General features: G+C 54.8%; 1 protein-coding gene across 1 annotated transcript; it reads right to left on the bottom strand.

Moving 5' to 3' along the window:
• Positions 1-2,303: 2,303 nt before the first annotated feature.
• LOC119363687 (protein MET1, chloroplastic-like) lies at positions 2,304-17,355 on the bottom strand. The gene is made up of 7 exons (XM_037629050.1): positions 16,976-17,355; positions 16,762-16,868; positions 3,337-3,431; positions 3,156-3,232; positions 2,949-3,069; positions 2,805-2,864; positions 2,304-2,720 (listed from the first exon to the last, which is right to left on the bottom strand). Exons 1-7 carry the CDS (start codon positions 17,353-17,355, stop codon positions 2,580-2,582), a joined length of 981 nt encoding a protein of 326 aa, XP_037484947.1. The 3' UTR covers positions 2,304-2,579.
• Between the last annotated feature and the right edge of the window lie 2,568 nt (positions 17,356-19,923).

Below are 19,923 nucleotides of genomic sequence, written 5' to 3'. Positions count from 1 at the left end.
TGTTTGATGTATCTGCCATCGCAAACGTTTTGCATCTTTTTGACGGTTTTTTTACATCATCATTTGCGATTAATGCAACGCACACAGTTTCATTGAAGGGTCTTCTATTGTAGTGTCGTGTTAGCACATCCTGCGGTAGTGAGATCCTGGTGGCTTCAATAGGGCTTTGATCAAAGCATCTTGGCACATTATTGCTGCAGACTTCTACCAACTTATTGAAGACTTTTTTAATGGCAGAGTCAATCTTCAAATCATCAACGCTTCCTTCATTACACTTATTCCCCAAAAAGGATATACATCTTAGTGCCAACGATTTTAGACCTATCTCCCTTTTGAACTACATCACCAAAATCATCACCAAGTTGTTGGCAAACTTACTTCAAGAAGCGATTCAAGTTAGTCCACCCAAGCCAATATGGATTTATCAAAAATAGAACAATTCAAGATTGTCTGGCCTGGGGTTTTGAGTATTTACATCAATGCCAACAATAAAAATAGCCTACCATTGTTTTGAAGCTTGATTTTGATAAGGCCTTTGACCACATTGAACACAAGACCATCTTCGAAAATTTTCAAGCTAGAGGTTTTGGGGACAGATGGATCCAATGGATGAAGATGATTTTCTCTTCTGGAACTTTTTGTGTCCTACCAAATGGTGTGCCTAGTAAATTCTTCCATTGCAAGAGAGGGTTTAGACAAGGGGGCCCTCTTTCCCTCCTCATCTTTGTTCTACTAGTTGATTTATTGCAATCCATACTGAATGAGACAATGCACAACAATCTTATTCAGGTCCCTTTGCTCAGTTATTCCTGCCCTGAATTCCCATTCATTCAGAGGCCGTTTGGATGGGAGCCGTGAGCTGCCCTTCCAAAAAATTGGTCATTGACCAGATCTGGCTGCAAGTTTGGTTGGGCACCATTTATTTGGCACGCCTAGCCCATCCCATTTCCTGCAGTTCAGTTTTTGCCAAATCATTAGCGTGGGCATGGGCAAGGGTATCCTCCGCCAATTATTTGGCTTGCCCAAGTTTGGTGGGGCAAGCTATGGCACATTCCAAACATCCCCACAATATGCTGATGACACCATTCTAGTGCTCCCAATTGTGTCTTCCCGGCTCATTCAAATAAAAAAAATCTCATTCTTCATTATGCAGATTACACTAGATTAAAAGTCAATACAACAAATCCATTCTTGTTGCCATTCATATTTTTGAAGAGATTTTGCCTGGGCTGCTTGCTATCTTGGGATGCTAGAGAGGAAATTTCCTTTTACTTATTTGGTTTTGCCTATGAGCACTTCACAATTGAGGATTGATGATTTCTTCGACACCATGCAAAGAGTTGAAAGAAGGCTCTCTGGGTGCTCTACCTTGTTATATGTTATCACTGGATGGCAGGCTGCTCCTTATTAAACACCTATATGTTATCACTGGATGGCAGGCTGCTCCTTATTAAACACCTATATGTTATCACTGGATGGCAGGGTGCTCCTTATTATACCTGGCCATGGGAAGCCTGGCCCAACCCGGCCCAAAAAAGTCCGACCCGGCCCGGCCCGACGCTGCCCCCGGGCCGGGCTCGGGCCTAGATTTTGAGCCCGAAGGCCAGGCCGTGCCGGGCCCAGGCCCGTCGTATTTGCGTTTTTTCAAAGGTCGGGCCGGGCCAGCCCAGAGCCCGACGGGCTTTTACGTGTTCGGGCCGGGCTCAGGCCCAGAAAACAGGCCCAATGGCCAGGCTGGGCCGGGCCCGGGCCTGGGTTTTTTGCGTCGGGCTTGGCTAGGCCCGGCCCGAGGTATGGCTAGGTATACTCATTAAATGAGCACCCTCTCACTTCCTGCAAGACTGATCACACAACTGATAAACTTTCTAAGATACTTTCTTTGGAGAAAATTTGGTAGTGAGGAAAATGGAATGGCTTTAGTTGCTTGGGACAAAATCAGTAAACCAAAGCTGCAGGGAGGCTTGGGAATTCTAAATACTGATCATAATAAAGCTCTTGTCATGAAGAATGTGCATAAATTCTTCAATAGAGGTGACCTGCCCTGGTTTAACCTTATTTGGGAAGTGCATTACTCTTCTCTCCCACAAGACAAGAAGGTGGGCTCCTTTAGGTGGAAGACCCACCTCAACCTACTCCAGACTTGCAAACAGTCATGTCTGTGCATTGCAAATTCTGGGAGCACCATCTAGTTCTGGAGTGATATGGAGTGAGGAACCACTTCAACAAAGACCACCTGAGCTTCACTCCTTTGCCAAAACTGAAAAGGTAAAGCGTGTTTTGCCCGTCAAAAGCTGGCTCTTGTGTTCACCAGAAAATATATCCACATTCCGATTGGTACCTCAAGCACGATAGCTAGTACGTCACAACTTACAAGCACGATGGTAACATATTTCCTGTACATGGCCTTTGCTTTCCGAATGGAGGATTGCCATTGTTATGTACAAAGTGTATGTTCATAGAATGGTTGAAGTACAAAGGAAGGCTTAAAACATTCCTGGAGATATCTCCAAGTCTCAGCAAGAACAAACTAAAACTAAAACTGCAAGACCAAGTAGATGTGTGCAATCGATAGGAGGTCATCACTTCTTACCGAATCCAAATATGGATTTGATAGCATTGATGGCGTTCTCGTTGATAAATGATTCATCGTACTTGTTTAGTAGGGTGGCGAACTCCTCCGAGTTCCTCAAGTTTGCTAAATCCGGGTCGGTGCGAATCCTCTTCAGGAAATCAAGTAAAATAAAGTGTCACTTACTATGAACCTTAGACCCATTAATCTTGTAAAGCAGATAGTGTCTAGTTACCTTGAAGTCTTCATAGCCTGCTTTCATCGCTTCTTCAAGTGCAGAAAGACCAGCTTGTATCTGCACAAACGAACATCCATATGTGTGTATTGAGCGGCAGACCTGCAGTTTTGCTCTTCATATTGAAACAAGTAGGAGGCGAACCCGGTCGAGCTTTGAATAACAGCACGCGACATTGTAGCTGGCTACGGAAGCTTCATCAATCTCTGGTTTTGACCCCAGCACCGACTCGAACTTCTCCAACGCCTCCTCGTATTTTCCATCCCTGAAAGTTTTGTTTTCTCCGGAACAAGTCAGCAGAGTTTTCAAATTGAAGCAATCTCATTGCATCATACAGTATGTATCACCGACTTGTACAGCTTTAGCCCCATGCGAAGGTCATCTTCTCTTTGGATCTTCTGCTCCATCTTCTTCTGGTAATTTTGCATCTGCATCCAAGGTTCGAGGTTGAAACGCGCACCACAAGCATGAGCAATCTACAGATCTCTAGGAGCAGAAAGAAAAATAGACTAAAGCATGATCCTATACTTACCTGAATCTCTCTGAGTTTAGTGCTGACATTTCCGGTGTTCCTTTCAGCCCTGATGACCTCCTTGTCAGAGAGCTCAGCAGCACCGTCCCATTTCCCTGGACTCAGTTAATGGTATAACTCAAATTCCGAATTGATGAATTCACAATATATCTGTCATGTCAAGACTCGCAATGAAAGAGGGCAAGTGGTGGCAAGTTTCGAACGCAGCGAGCCGTTGGAGGCGACTTCGGGTGTCGCGGGCGGCGCCCTCCCTCCTCCCGTAGATCTCGCCGCTGCGGGCGCATGGATTCAGGTCCGGCGCGGCGCCGGTGTCTCTCCGGTGCGTGCGCCCGGGGCGGGTGTCGCCCCGCCGGAGACGGGTGCGTGTGGTGGACGGTTCTGGGTGCTAGCGGTGGCCGACTCCGACGAGGAGGATGGGATCCTGATGCGGAGCATCCTTCGGTCATCCCCATGGACCTTCCATCGTCTCACCAAGCACCAAGAGGACCCATGACTAGAGCACGAGCTAGAGCTCTCGAGACCGAGGTGACTTCTCTCCTTAGTGATATATCACATGATCCTCTTGAGACATGGCTACTACCTCAATCCGAAATGTTGTGCATGATTAGGTACCAAGAGGACCCTCCCGAGGATGCACATGAAGATGGTCCAGACCCCAAGTCCACGGAAGAAGAGAACCCACGGGAGAAGGCAAGAACAGCCTCCAGGCACCGGACATCCGGCCAGGACCCCGGACATCCGGCCCCTCGAGATCTACACGGCCAGGACTCTGCAGAAGAAGCTACAGGGACCGGACATCCGGCGTCCGACCCGGACATCCGGCGTCCGGCCCGGACATCCGCCCCTCCTCACCGGAAATCCGGCCAAAATCCCGGACATCTGGCACTGGCGTCTAGGGAGCACAGAAGGTTGCCCCGTCAGCCCGGACATCCGGCCAGCACCCCGGACATCCGGCGCCTCCCGAAGCAACGGACATCCGGCCCCTCCGAGCGGACATCCGGCGTCGCCCATCCGGAGAATAGAACGGCCATCTGCACCAGCCCGGACATCCGGCCCTTCAGCCTGGACATCCGGCCCCTCACGAGCCACCGGACATCCGGCCCGACGCCCGGACATCCGGCCTTCCCTGTCTGCGCACAGTGTAGGGCCGAGGCCCATGTACCCCTCTTCGCCCCTAGACTATATATACTCCATCCCCACCTACGTTTTAGGGTCAGCATTGGGATAGCTCATTTAGAGATAGAGCTCTGCTCATCCATACCGGATCTACTCCACGTGAGGGACCGTGCCTCTTCGGAGAAGATCCATTCGGATTCAAGGCCTCCATCCGGAGAAGACAATCAAGACCTCCTCACGGAGAAGAACGGTTACTCTTGTATCTTCCTTTGTTGATTTTGGATCTCGTGCTACTTTGTGCTTTCGGTGATCTAGCCCTTGTGTGATCGATTCCTTGTTGGTTGAGTGTTTCTCTCGTTTCTCCCTATGATTTCCCTTGTGTTCTTCCGCGCGTTCTTCGTGTTTCCCCGTAGGATCCACTCCAAACGTGAAAGATCGGCCCCATAGGGTTCCGCCCTACATCAGATCCCCTCGCCGCGGCTCGGTGCCCCCTCGTCGGGTGCGACTGTGGGCGACTTCCGTGCTGCAGGCGGCGTCATCAGGAGCTGGCCAGCGAGGGCAGCGGCAGCGTTTTGCTCCGAGCGGCGGTGGTTCTTGGGAGATCGCGGCACGGTTTTGGCGGCCGCCGTCGTCCTCGACTCCGGGCCAGCAGGGAGCTGGTTCGCCGGCGGCGCCGGTCGCGTCGGGTATTGTACCCCCCCCCCATGCCAGCGTTGCGCGGGAGGAGTGGCCTGCGCTTCCCTCCCTGTCCCCTCCGGCGCTGGAGACGGCGGCGGGGTCGGTGGTGATGGCGGCGGTGGCGCTAGCGCTGGCACAGGAGCGTGCCGAGTCCTCCCTGCAGTGTTCCATGGGCCGGGCCAAGTCTGCTGGTGGTGGGCCGGCCTCTGGTTCTGGGCCCATGCCCGACTCAGGGGCTGTTGCGGTCAGTGGGGCTGGGATTGGTGAATGTTGACTGACTCCTAGCGCTCTACGTGCATGCCCACGTCCTGCACACGTTCTCCCTCTTTGCGCACGTCGCACCTCTCCTCTCTCTGTCTAACTGCGCCATTGCGCACGACTTGTAACCTGTACATATATACAGAGCAATAGCAGATCGGCACACACGGTGCCTTACTCTCGCATCTCTCACGCTCACATGGTATCAGACACCGGCTACTCTCCCCGATCCTAGCCGCTCTTCCGCTGCTCCCCAACTCCGGCTCCGGCCATGGCCATCCCGCCTACTCCGCCACCCCCTCCGCCGTTCCGTCCACCCGGAACCAACGGCGCTCCCCCCACACCTCTCCGCGCCATGCCGCCGCTCGTCACCCCTGCGGCGCTCGCGCAGGGCACCCTCCTTGCTCGCCATGACTCCGAGGCGAGCTCTTCCATCTCCCCGTCCCCTCTCGCCGGCGTGTTCATCAACCAACACGTCCCCGTCGTGCTCTCCCTCAATCCGCCGAACTTCTCCCAGTGGCGCACCCTCTTCGAGGTCCAGTTTCAGAAGTCCGGCGCCGTCGATCACATCGCCGGGCCGCCTCGTCCCTCGGACCCTACCTGGCTCCAGGATGACGCTCACATCGTCTCGTGGCTCTACAACCGCATCAGCCCCGAGGTCTTCGGCTTGGTTCATCAGCGCGGCGCCAGGGCGGCCGCCGTGTGGGAGTCGATCTGCGTGCTGTTCCTCGAGAACCGCGAACACCAGCTCGTCCTCCTCGCCACAGAGTTCCGCCGGATCGAGCAGGGTTCCTCCTCCATCCTCTCCTACTTCGCCAGGCTCAAGGAGTGTGCTGATCGTCTTGCCGACCTCGGCGAGCGCGTCACCGACCGCAACCAGGTCCTGAACATGATCCGCGGCCTCCACCCTCGCTACCGGTATGCGGTTCCCATCCTCACCATGCAGTCTCCCTTCCCGACGCTGCTCCGGTGCCGCGCCTTCCTTCTTCTCGAAGAGAGCCGCAACGCCGAGGAGACGCAGCCCGACATCGCCCTCCATGCCGGGCGCGCGCCCATGCCTGCACCCGCGGGCGGAGGCGGCCCCGGCGATCACAACAACCGCTCCAACGGGGGCGGGCGCGGTGGTGGCCGACACAGAGGAAGGGGGAGGGGGTCCGGCTTTGGTGGTGGCCAGTCGTCCAACCACGGCGGGGGCGGTGCCCCCCCTCGCCCTGCTGCTCCAAACTCGACACCCTGGACGGGTCTGGTTCATGCCTGGCCCATGCCATGGCGCCCGCACGCTCCTGGGGCTGGCATCCTCGGCCCGCGTCCTGGCGGTCCTGCGCCCTTTGCGGGCATGGCGGCTCACTCCTGGGCGCCACCCCCGCCTGCTGGTGCGCCTCCAACCTACTGGCAGCCCGGCGCCGTTCCTCCTCACCCGCTCTACGGCGCAACCAATGCACCCAGTGGCATCCAGGCGCCGGCGTGGGATCAAGCCACTCTCGTCCACGCCCTCAACGCCATGAGCCTGCAGCAGGGCCAATCCTCCAACTCCGGCGGGGAATGGGTCCTTGACTCCGGCGCGTCCTCCCACATGGCTGCGTCTCCGGGTATGCTTTCCTCATCTCGTCGTTGTTCTTTACCTGACATTGTGGTTGGCAATGGTGGTACTATGGCAGTCACGCACACTGGTCATCTGCAACTACCCACCACAGCCCAACCCCTCACTCTTAACAACGTTCTAGTCTCCCCACATCTCATCAAAAATCTCATCTCCGTTAAAACCCTAGCCCGTGAAAACCCAGTTAACGTTGAATTTGACGAATTTGGTTTCTCTATCAAGGACCGAAGAACGAAGGCGGTGATCCTCCGCTCTGACTCGCCGGACGACCTGTACCCACTGCACCCAACACCGCCGACCCGTCATCACCAAGCCTTCACCGCCACCTCACGCGACGTCTGGCATCGCCGCCTCGGCCACCTTGGCGACGACGCTCTGGACACCACCCTCCGGCGTGCGTCCATCGTCTCGGACGCTGCTCACACCACCTGCACTGCATGTCGTCTCGGCAAAAGCCACCGTCTACCGTTTAGTTCATCAGATCATGTTTCGTATTTTCCCTTTCAGCTTGTGCATTGTGATGTATGGACCTCTCCTGTACTTAGTATTTCTGGCTATCAGTACTATCTAGTGGTTGTCGATGATTACAGTCATTTTATGTGGACATTCCCGCTTAAGCACAAAAACGAGGTCCTGCCCACCCTACGGCAGTTCATCACACTGGTGTGTCGCCACTTCAACTTACCCGTCCTCACCATACAAACCGACAATGGTCGGGAGTTTGACAATAATGCCTCTCGCCAGCTCTTCTCCTCTCTGGGCATTGTTCTCCGCATGTCATGTCCATACACCTCCCCCCAAAACGGGCGAGCCGAGCGTGCGCTGCGGACACTTAACGACATCTCACGCTCTCTCCTTATACATGCATCCATGCCCTACCCGTACTGGGCCGAGGCTCTCCAAGCAGCCACCTTTTTGCTCAATCGTCGACCCTGCCGACCGCGGCACAACCAAACGCCGTTCTTCTTGCTCTATGGCGTCCATCCGGATTACTCCGCTTTGCGAGTCTTTGGATGCCTGTGCTTCCCAAACCTCAGGGCCACCTCACAGCACAAACTAGCCCCCCGGTCTGCTCCTTGTGTTTTCCTTGGTTACTCACAAGATCACAAGGGCTACCGGTGCCTAAATCGTGTCACCGGCCGCGTAGTCATCTCGCGCCATGTTGTGTTCGACGAGTCCACCTTCCCGTTTCGCCAACAAAACACGATCGAGCCGAACACCCCAACCCATTCTGACCTGACCGATCTCCTGCCCCCCGTCGATCTCCCTCGTCGGGCGCGCAGTAGCTGCCCTCGTCAGCCCACACCAAACCACAGCCCAGCACCTGCTGCGGGTGCCCCTCCCACGCCTGACCAAACCGTCCCGGCACCATCTCCGCCTGCCAGCAGCTCAACCCCTCCGTCCGCTCCCACATCCACGCCCTCTACCATCACCGCCGAGCCCAAGGCCTCACCCGACACCGCGCCCTCCTCCCAGCCACCGGCGGCCGCTCCCCGCCCGGCACCACCACCACTTCCCACCCACCACATGATCACACGCGCCCAAGCAGGGCGCTTCTTCCCCAACCCCAAATACCACCAGTCTCTCCTCGCGGCCACGGCCGACTCCGTCTCCCCCGTTCCCAAAACTGTGCATGCTGCCTTACGTGACCCGAATTGGCTAGCTGCAATGCAGGTTGAGTACGCGGCGCTGATGCAGAACCGGACATGGAGCCTCGTTCCCCGACCGCGCGGCGCCAACATTGTCACGGGGAAGTGGCTCTTCCGCCACAAGCTCACAGCTGATGGGAGCCTGGAACGCTACAAGGCAAGATGGGTGGTCCGTGGATTCTCCCAACGCCCCGGTGTCGACTTCGACGAGACCTTCTCGCCGGTGGTCAAGGCGGCCACCATTCGCGTCGTCCTCTCCGTCGCTGCCGCGCACAACTGGCCGGTGCACCAGATGGACGTGAACAACGCATTCCTGCATGGTCACCTCACCGAGCGCGTCTACTGCCAGCAGCCCGTCGGGTTCGTCGATGCAAGCCACCCCGACCACGTCTGCCTCCTCGACAAGTCGCTCTACGGCCTCAAGTAGGCACCGCGGGCCTGGTTTGCGCGGTTCGCCGCCTTCGTCCGCACCATCGGCTTCCGCGACTGCCGCTCCGACCCGTCGCTGTTCGTCCTCCATAGTGGCGATGGCGCGGCCTACCTGCTACTCTACGTCGACGACATCGTTCTCGCGGCTTCTTCGTCGACACTCCTTCATCGCCTCCAACAGCTGCTGTCCGCGGAGTTCTCCATGAAAGACCTCGGGCCCTTGCACTACTTTCTGGGCATCGCCGTAACCAGGGACGCCCGAGGCTTCTTCCTTTCTCAGCGCGGCTACGCTGAGGAACTCCTGGAGCGTGCCAACATGGTCGAGTGCAAGCCTGTCTCGACCCCCGTCGACACGCACTCCAAACTGTCGGCCACGGACGGCTCGCCGGTGACTGATCCGTCGGAGTATCGCAGCCTCGTGGGTGCACTGCAATATCTCACGATGACGCGGCCGGACATCGCCTACGCCGTTCAACAATGTTGCCTCGTCATGCACGACCCACGCGCCGCCCACCTCGCTCTGGTGAAGCGCGTGCTCCGTTACCTCCGCGGCACCACCGACCACGGGCTGCACCTACATCGCTCGTCGTCGCTCGACCTGGTTGCGTACTCGGATGCCGACTGGGCCGGCTGCCCCGACACGCGGCGCTCCACTTCCGGCTACGCCGTGTTCCTCGGTGACTCCCTGGTCTCCTGGTCGAGCAAACGCCAGGCCACGGTCTCACGCTCCAGTGCAGAAGCCGAGTACCGCGCCGTCGCCAACGCGGTCGCGGAGTGCTGCTGGCTCCGGCAACTTCTTGGCGAGCTCCGCGTCCCGCTGCCCAAGGCCACGGTGGTTTTCTGCGATAACATCTCCTCCGTGTACATGGCGGCCAACCCCGTTCATCACCGGCGCACGAAACACATCGAGCTCGACATCCACTTTGTTCGTGAGAAGGTGGCGCTGGGCGAGTTCCGTGTTCTCCACGTCCCAACCAAGCAGCAATTCGCCGACGTCCTGACGAAAGGGCTTCCCACGCCGGCGTTCCAAGACTTCAGGTCCAGCTTGTGCATCCGACCACCGGATGCTGCAGCTGCGGCGGGGTGTTGACTGACTCCTAGCGCTCTACGTGCATGCCCACGTCCTGCACACGTTCTCCCTCTCTGCGCACGTCGCACCTCTCCTCTCTCTGTCTAACTGCGCCATTGCGCACGACTTGTAACATGTACATATATACAGAGCAATAGCAGATCGGCACACACGGTGCCTTACTCTCGCATCTCTCACGCTCACAGTGAAGCTGGACCAGGCCTCTCCTTGGCTCCCGCTCCTCGGCCCGCCCTGTCGTTGGCCCGTGTGCCTGCTGCGCCCCGCTATTTATGGCTCCTACGGGGCACCCGCGACCCCTCACTGGGTTTCCTGCTACCCCAAGTGAGGTGCGGCGCCTCGGTCGTTCCGCCAGATCTCTCCACCCATCTCCTTCCCCTCCACCTCTCCTCCTGTCCTTTGTTGCGATGACGGCCATGGGAGACCGGCAGGCGGAGAAGAGGCCAATGGAGCCCCCGATCCCTGCGGCTGAGCGGCGGCGCGAGAAGGATCTGCGTGACAAGGCCAAGCGCGAGCTCCGTGCCAGGTCGTCGAGCAGGGGCGAGGGCGGCGGATCTGGGCAAGGCTAGGGCGACGGCGGCGGCAACGGGTACGGCTACGGTGGCGACTATGGCCATGGTCAAGGTTTCGGTCCCTACAGGCGCGAGGGGGATTGGGGTCCTCCTCCGCGGTGGTGGGGGCAACAGCAAGAACGGAAGAAGAAGCAGAAGAAGGGCCAGCGACGCCGCGAGCTCGAGCGGAAGCCGCAGGAGCATCCCCTCTGTGGTGGGGGCCAGGAGGACCCCTTGGCCAAGAAGCCGCGGGCGTCGGCTGAGCCGCTGGCGGTGGCCTTGCCCGATGCACCCCGGGGCTTGGCGGCGGCGCCCATCGCAGTCGAAGAAGAGATCGGGTCCGAGTGTTTCAAGTGCGGGCAGACAGGCCATTTCCAGGCAAAATGCACCTTCCCCCTCTCTGCGTGATCTGCAAGCAGGAAGGACATGCCTCTGCGTATTGCCCGACCCACGGCAAGCATCTCCACTTGCAGATCATGGGCAGCGCCATTCCCGGTGAAGGGTCTTTTTGGCATGGAATTTGAAGACGTGGACGAGGACGACGACCCTGCTTTGAAGGCGGTCAACGGCGCCATCCTTACGGCGAAGCCAGGGAGGCTCTCGCTCCGCACGCTCAAGCAAGAGCTGAAGCATATGGTGGCCGGGGACTGGGATTGGCAGATAGCGCAGGTAGGCGACAATGATTTCTTGATGGTTTTCCCCTCTGCTGATCTGCTGCATATGGAGAAATCCAGCGGCAAGCTTTTCCTGTCCATCATTGACATCACGGTGCTGGTCCGAGACTCTCTCCATGAAGAAATTGTGCCCCTCTCGATGCCGGAGGTGTGGCTCCGTCTCCATGGCATACCCAAGAAGCACCGATGCGTGGACCGGCTAATGGAGGGGCTCAAGATGCTTGGGAGGCCCATTGTGGTGGACGAGCTCTCCCTCATCCGGATGGGACCGGTGAGGATAAAGTTTGGTTGCAAGGCTCCAGATAAGATGAATGGTTTTGTTCAAGTTTGGTTCAATCACGAGGGTTACGACATCAAGGTCGAGGTGGAGAGGCTGCCCAAGCGCCCGGGGGACGGGCCAGCGGCGCCAGGCCCCAATGATGCACCCCCTCGACCCTCTGGCAAGCGCGGCGGCCCGTCCGGTTCGGGGACTGGTGGGCTGCAGACACAGAAACAGGGTGACCATGGCGGCCTAGGGGGCCAGTCAGCGCTCCCTAACGGCCAGGCCATGGATGTGGTGATGGCGTGTCGCGATGAGGATCCTGACGAGAGCATGCCGGACACGTCGATCGACACGGAGACTTGGGACCAGCTGGGACTCTGTGCTCAAGATCCACCTGTGGACAAGGAGACACCGGAGCCAGGGGCGCTCGCGGTGCGCGACACGGCTGGGAGCAGCCCTCCGGCGGCCCGTGTGCTGGCTAGGGCATTTGATCAATATGGTTCTAACATGAAAGTGGGTGCGGCTCCCCAGTCAGCCGCGGTGCAGCTGCTGGCGACCGGATCTGCTCCCACCCCTGCACCGGCCTCGCTCGGCCTGCAAGGTTCGGACGCTGGGTGTGTGCTTGACGACCCTCCTCTCCGCACCCCCCAGTCCGGACGGCGCAGCTCGGGCGGCTCTGGGCGTGCTCCCAAGAAGACTGCGGTCCGGAAGCCGACGGCCAACCCCACGGTGCTCTCCCTACCGTCCCCAGTGGCGCCATCGGGCGGGGAACTGCAGGCATCGCTCAGCTCTGCGGGTTCGGCGGCCAAGGCCAAGCGCTCCAAGGCGACACCGGTGATTCAGCAGGCCCCAAGTGCCAGGTCCAAGGCGGCGCTGGGCGAGCTTTCTTCCCTGGAAAGTGCCCAGCTCCGTCTCGCCGACAAGAATCTCGAGACTGCAGGTAACCCACCCCCGTCCTATAAAATTTTGAACGCTTTCTCCGATCTTCAGTTAGCTTCGATCCTCGACAATAGTGGTTTTGAGTTAGGTGCGGAGGGCGCTGATATTATTACTATGATTCGTGCGCGTGAGAACGCTCAGGCGGCTCTGGCAGAAGCTGCGGCCGCGACAAAGGTCAGCAAGGCCACCGCGGCCTCCAATCTGGCCCAGGACACAGTTGGGGTTGTGCCTGGCGCCATGCTTATGTTATCGTCCGGTGGGGAGGCCGAAGCCAGGGAGGTGGACGTGACCCCCTCCACCAGCCGTGCCCTGGCTAAGAAAAGAGTGGCAAAACTGGTGACATCCAGAGGGGTGCGCCTAGGCAACCATATTATCTGATGCGCTATCTTTTCTGGAACATTCGGGGTTGCGGTCACTCGGGCAGACGCACCCAGCTTAGAGAATACATTGCCCGTGAACAAATAGATATTGTGGCGCTTCAATAGACGATCAAAACAGACTTCACCTTTAGAGATCTCACGGCTTTCGATCCCCTTCAACGTTTTCTGTGGGGTTGGATCCCTTCCACCGGTCATTCGGGTGGGCTTCTCTTGGGATGTAATCGTGATGTATGTGATGTTGTAAGTTGGGACACTGGCTCTTTCTTTATTGCGGCTACGATCAAACACTGTATTTCCTTAGCTACGTGGGCGATCGTGTGTGTTTACGGCCCAGCTGATCACTCGCGCTCGGCAGACTTTTTGAGCGAAATCCAAGTCTTGGTTGGGACCAAGCAAGCCGCCAACATCCCCATCGTTCTTGGTGGTGACTTCAACCTCATCTGCTCGGGGGCGGATAAAAATAACCGGAATATTGATTGGCCAAGGGTGGCCACGTTCAATAACGCCATTGCGGCTTCCGCCCTGCGGGAGATCGCCAGAACCGGTGTCCGATTGCAAAGTTCTTTTTCCTCTTTGTACGCTAGTTGCAGAAACCCGTATAGGATCGGATCATGTCCCGCTCATCTTGGCCTCTGGGGAGGACAGGTTCAAACGCAGTCGGTGTTTCTTCTTTGAAACTGGCTGGTTCGAGGTGGACGGATTTATCCCGTTGATCATCGCTCGTTGGGAGCTAGCGATGGTCGCGACCGGTCGTACTAGAGGGCCAATGGATCTATGGATCTTGGCAGCCGGCACCTTGCGTAGTTTCCTCCGTGGCTGGGGGGCTAACCACGACAGCGAGTCGAAGAGAGCCAGGGAAGCCCTCATAGACGAAATCAAAACCCTTGACGCCCTGGCAGACTCTAGGGCCTTCTCGGAGGCCAAATGGGCTAATCGATACGCCCTCGAGAACCAGGTGCTTTCCATCCTCAGGGAAGAGGAGGAATATTGGCGTCATCGGGGCAGCGTCAAATGGATCACCAAGGGTGACGCCAACACAGGCTATTTCCATGCCTATGCTAATGGGCGTAAAGGAAATGCTCGATTCTGCGTCTGCAATCCAAGCAAGGGGTGCTTGTGAGCCAAGCGGATATTACGGCTCACATTTACGAGTTCTTCCTCAATCTGTTGGGACCAGCAGAGGAGAAACCCTTGCGCCTCCGAGCTGACTTTTGGGGGGGACGAAGCTCGAGTTTCTCAGGCCGAAAGCGACGCCCTTGCCCTGTCCTTCTCCACGGAGGATATCGATAGGGCCATTGGATCAATGAAGACCGACACTGCCCCGGCCCGGATGGCTGGCCGGTGGCTTTCTTCAGACAGTTTTGGCCCATGCTCAAATCGCAGTTTTACGATATCATTAACGGATTTGCGCTAGGCACGGTAGACATCTCGCGCCTCAACTTTGGGGTCATTAGTTTAATTCCAAAGGTCAAAGGGGCGGACTCCATTAAACAATACCGGTCTATCACCCTTATTAACGTGCCTTTCCAAATTTGTGCTAAGGCTTATATGACGCGGCTGGCCCCGGTGGCACATAGAATCATGAGCCGCAGCCGGTCGGCTTTTCTCAAGGGCGTAATATCCTCGAGGGTCCGGTAGTCCTGCAGGAGATTGTCCATGAGATCAAACGAACTTAGCAACCAGCCGTGCTCCTCAAGCTGGACTTCAGAAAAGCATACGACCGATTGAACTGGGAGTTCATTCGCGAGGTCCTCGTCTGTAAGGGCTTCGAGTCAGGCTTTGTTCATCGTGTGATGCAGCTGGTCTCGGGGGGGCAGACGGCGGTGTCGATAAACGGAGAAGTTGGGAACTTCTTCCGCAACAAGAGAGGGCTTAGGCAGGGTGACCCCTCCTCCCCTCTAATCTTTAATTTTGTTGTGGACGCCCTCTCTGCCATGATTTCCAAGACGAAGGGCGCCGGCCACATCCACGGTGTTGTTCCCCACCTCATCCCAGGAGGGGTCACACACGTCCAATACATGGACGATGCCATGCTGCTTTTTGAGCCGGACGATCACAGTATTGCCTTTGATCAAGCTCATACTCCTGGCCTTCGAGATCGTCTCCGGCCTCAAGATTAATTTCCTAAAAAGTGAGGTCATAGCCATTGGGATGGCCGCACCTCTAGCTTTGCGCGTTGCCAACCTGTTGAACTGTAAGCTTGGCAGATTCCCGTTTAAATACTTGGGCCTCCCCATCTCTGACAAACACATTTCTATCCAAGAGTGGGAACCCCTGTACGGCAAGGTGGCGAACCGGGTCAGCCCTTGGCGCGGCCGGTTCATGTCCTCGGCTGCTAGGCTCATCCTGACGAATACTAGCCTCTCCTTGCTTCCCATGTTTACCATGGGCATGTTCCTCCTAGCAGATGGCGTCCATGCCAAGCTTGACACCCCCCGATCCAAGTTCTTCTGGGAAGGAACTGGATCCAAAAAGAAGTACCACTTAGTAAAGTGGGCAGCGATATGTAGGCCTAAGAAATATGGCGGCCTTGGGATTATAAACTCCAAACTTATGAACGTAGCCCGGATATCCTTCGAGCAAAATACTTCCCCGACGGGAATTTCCTTACCTCCAAGTCCAATGGGTTGACATTCTGGAATGGGATCCAGGCTGTCAAACCGGCCTTCGTGCTTGCAGCTAGGCTTTGCGTTAACGACGACAGATCCACGCGATTCTGGTTAGACCACTGGTTCGGTCAGGAGCCGGTGTGGCGCAACCACCCATCCTTATACCAACTTGCTACCAACATAGATATCCTCATGGCTGATGCGCTTAGAACCAACCCGCCAGCCATTTATTTCAAAAGGCCTCTTTCTGGCGCCGAACGTGCTGGTTGGGACGAGTTACGAGGCGAGCTTGCGGTAGTATCGTTGCGCCCCAAGGCCGATACGGTCTCTTGGTCCCTCACGAGCTCCCGGAAATTCTTGGTTAAGTCCCTATACAATAAACTGACGGAGGGCCCGGCATTGGACATAGCTAGGGGCTATGGAAAGTGACCATCCCCCTCAAAATTAAAGTCTTCCTTTGGAAAATGTTCCGCGACCGACTCCCGTCCTCTAACAACATAGCAAAACGGAACGGGCCGTCCGATGGCAATTGTGTGATGTGTGGTGCGCACGAGGATGCAAACCATATCTTCTTCAATTGCCATCTCGCTCGCTTCGCTTGGAGTGCGGTCCGGGAGGCCTTCGATCAAAATTGGAACCCCCGCTCGAGTAGTGACCTCCGTGGCATACTCCTGGCCCATAGGGGTGGGTTCGGTAGAGTGCTTTGGAGATGCGTAGGGGCGCTGTTATGGGCTCTATGGACAACTAGAAACAAAATCACCATAGAACATAAATTTTCATCTCACCCCGCTGACAATGTTTTCAAATGCCATATGTTCCTCCAGACTTGGATGCCATTGGGGAAACGGCGGGACGCTGAGCGGATGCAGGAGACGATGGAGCGGATTCGACTGATCCAAATTGCGGCACGCCACTAGAAGTCAATGACCGTTCCTCTCTTTGCCGGTGTTGGCATGTTTAAACTTTTGCCTTATCTCTCTCAGGCCTAGGCCGGTTGCATGTTAAACTTTGGCTACGGCCTCTTTCATTTCCTTCCGTTTAAGACTGTATTGTCTGTTGGATGCTACCTGTCCGAGGGCTTTATTAAGTTAAAGCCGTCCGAGGGCTTTATTAAGTTAAAGCCGGACACTCCTTGCGTCTTCGTTCTAAAAAAAAAACTCACAATGAAGCATGCAAGTACTAACTCTTCTTACCAAATTTCTTCTGCATCTTCATGTAGAGAGGGCCAACTCGCTGGCGGATGCAGTACATGGTCTGGCCGTACCCTGCCGCCGGCCAGATTTCCTCTCCAAAAACGGCGCTGTGAATTTGCCATCAGTTAGCAACACGGAAGAAATCTTGATCGGGCGGTCATTCTGAAATTGTTGTGGGTTGGCTGGTGTGAGAGGATCACCTCAGCGGACTGACCTGGTGGCAATAACCTTGTCGCCGACGGTGAACTTGCCGATCTGCTCGGCGGAGGAGCCGGGGAAGATGGCCTCGATGTAGGTGCCGCCGTCGCGGCCCTTGGCGAACTTGAGCCCGTACGGCTTCAGGATCTCCACTTCGTACTCATCGTACGGCTCCTGGCCTCCATCCCCGTCCCCATCTCCGGACTTGGGCTCCGCCTGAGCCGACGGAGACGCGCGGACGACGACGCAGCTCCTCGCCGTATCCCGAAGCTTCAGGCAGCAGTTGTGGCCAAGAAACGGCGCCCTCGCCGTCCGCGCATTGCTACCGTTGGTTCTTGGGAGGCACGGCGGGGAGGAGAGGAGCGGCTGGTTGGTGATCTGGTGGGCGAGAGCCATTTCAGCTAGCTAGCTGGGAGCTTTGGGCTCTCGGTTCCTCTGCGAATTGAATCTTTGCGGTAAGGTGTTGGAAGCGGTGAGGAGGAGACGATGGTTCTGTGGCTCATCTTTGGCTGTGTGGCGTGGCGCCAAGAGGACTCGAGTTTGGATGTGAGAACTGGGATGATGGAGGCCACACACACCGGGCTTCAGCCAGAACAAAGCATCTACAGCGGGTCGGTCATATTGCCCCGTAAGAGCAGCTCCTAAAGTGAAAAATTGAGCGGTGCCGGTAGCTACCCGCATTTGTCTAGCCAGTCAGCTAACCACACCTCACACCGTATGGCCTCCGTTGTTTCATAGGAATAGGATAGGAAAGTCATAGAAATATAAAAATCACAGGAAATAAGATGACATGTATTTGAAATCATATGAATAGAAATAAAAAAATGTCCTTTGGTTTACATCATAGTATTTTTTTCATTGAGTCTAGATTAATGTTTATGTTCCTATGAAATGTGGAGGATAGGAAGAATTCCTCCATAGGAATGAAAAATTATATTCCTACAAACTAAAGGGCTATAAAGAAAAATTTCCTATACAAATCATATCTTATGGGATGCCTATAAAATTCCTACAAACCAAAATAGGTCTATATTTATTTATGCAATGTATTCCCTCCATTTTTATTTACTCCACATATTAACTTTGGTCAAAGTCAAACTTTGTAAACTTTGACAAAGTTTATAGATAAAAATATTAACATATACAATGATAAATCAATACCATTAGATTCATTATTGAATATACTTTCACATCATATAGATTTACTATTGTAAATGTTCATATTTTTTTGTATAAACTTGGCCAAACTTTATGAAGTTTGACTTCTGTTAAATCTAATATGCAGAGTAAATAAAAACAGAGGGGTATAAAAAAAGGTTTCTATGTTTCTTTTAACGCAGAGGCAAAAGATTTGTCTCATTCATTAATTAAGGAAGGAGACAAGGTTTAAGTCGGAGCCACATGAGGCCCACTGAAAACAAAGACATTACTCTCGTGGCATCAAATTACTCACGCGTTTCGCACCCGCTAGCACCCAGAGCCTAGCTTCCTCCTTCAAGTTTCGCAAGATGATTTGGGGGGCGTTGATTTCTTCTGGAAGACCCTTGCATTTCTCTCATTCCAAATGGTCCAGGTGGTGAGCAAGGTGAGGGTCGCCATCGTCTTGTTGTGCCTGGCCATATGAGTCCACCAATTATTGAGAGAGTGATGAGCCTCCCACTAGTTGATGTTGATACCGCCAATTTGCAACCAATCTCTAATCAGCCTCCACAACCGCATAGTGTACCGACATCTGTAGAAAAGGTGAGCGGCGGACTCGAACTCCCTCTTGCATAACGGGCAGAGACCACAATTTTGCAACCCGCGTCGTTCTAGGCGGTCAGCCGTCCACACCCTATTTTGGATGGCTAGCCATGCGAAGAATTTGACCTTGGGGGTGCCCAGAATGGCTAGCCATGCGAAGAATTTGACCTTGGGGGGTGACCAGACCTTCCAAATAACCTTGTTCATGAGCGTGAGGATAGCTCCCATGAATTGCGCCTTGTATGCTGATTTGGCCGAGTATTCCCCATTAGGGGAGAGCTTCCAAATGATGGTGTCATGGACGTCTTGGGAGATGTTTATATGAGAGAGCAGAGACCACAGTTTAATGAATTGAGTCACATGATTCCAAGTCAGCTCACAATGCATGTCAATGGCCTTGATCCACGCATCATCGTGCAAGGCCCCACTAACCTTCCAACTTTTGCGCTTCGAGATCTTGTATATGAGGGGTGCAACATCAATTGGCTTCTTGCCGCCGAGCCACGGTGCGTCCCAAAATGGCGTCCTTTCCCCATTGTCAACTGTGATGGTGGTGAGAGCATAAAAAAGATCCATGTCCTCTTTGTCGCACGGGTTTCCGAACCAACCCAAATCTTCGTTGGGTCATGCCACTCATACCATTGACAACGCAACCGGAGAGCTCTAGCAAATTTGTCAAGGTGTAGGACCCCTAATACTCCCAAGTGACACTACTAGGGAAAACCTTATACACAGAGGTATAGCAGTAGCGTTGGTCAAAACTCGACGCTAGGGCTACTTAGTAGTAGCGCTTGTTGCAAAACCATGCTACAACAATTGTTTTAGCAGTAGCGCGTCTTCACAGAAAAGCGTTACTACTAAAATTCCCTCACTAATGCCGGTAGGCTAGGAATAGTAGTAGCGGTTCTCCCAGAAGCACGCTACTGCTAAAAACTTTGTAGCAGCGCGTTTATGCTGTAGAGCGCTACTACTATGAAAAAGCAAATAAATAGAAAAATAAGTAGAAAAGTAAATGAAAATAAAAGAAATAGAAAAAAGAGAAATGAAAAAAAGAAAATGTAAAGAAAACAAAAGAAAAATAAAAATAAAACAGAAAGGAATAGCCGTAGCACGTTTCTCTGGAAAACCCTATAGCTATCTTAGCTATAGCGTGTTTCGGCAAAACACGCTACTGCTAGTTTGACTCAAATCCCGACAGCCCGGGCTCAAAATTTCGCTAAG

Source organism: Triticum dicoccoides, chromosome 2B, assembly GCF_002162155.2.
Source record: "Triticum dicoccoides isolate Atlit2015 ecotype Zavitan chromosome 2B, WEW_v2.0, whole genome shotgun sequence".
Taxonomy (NCBI): Eukaryota; Viridiplantae; Streptophyta; class Magnoliopsida; order Poales; family Poaceae; genus Triticum; species Triticum dicoccoides.
The sequence above is the reverse complement of the archived record's forward strand: the minus strand, read 5'-3'. Positions and strand labels throughout refer to the sequence as shown.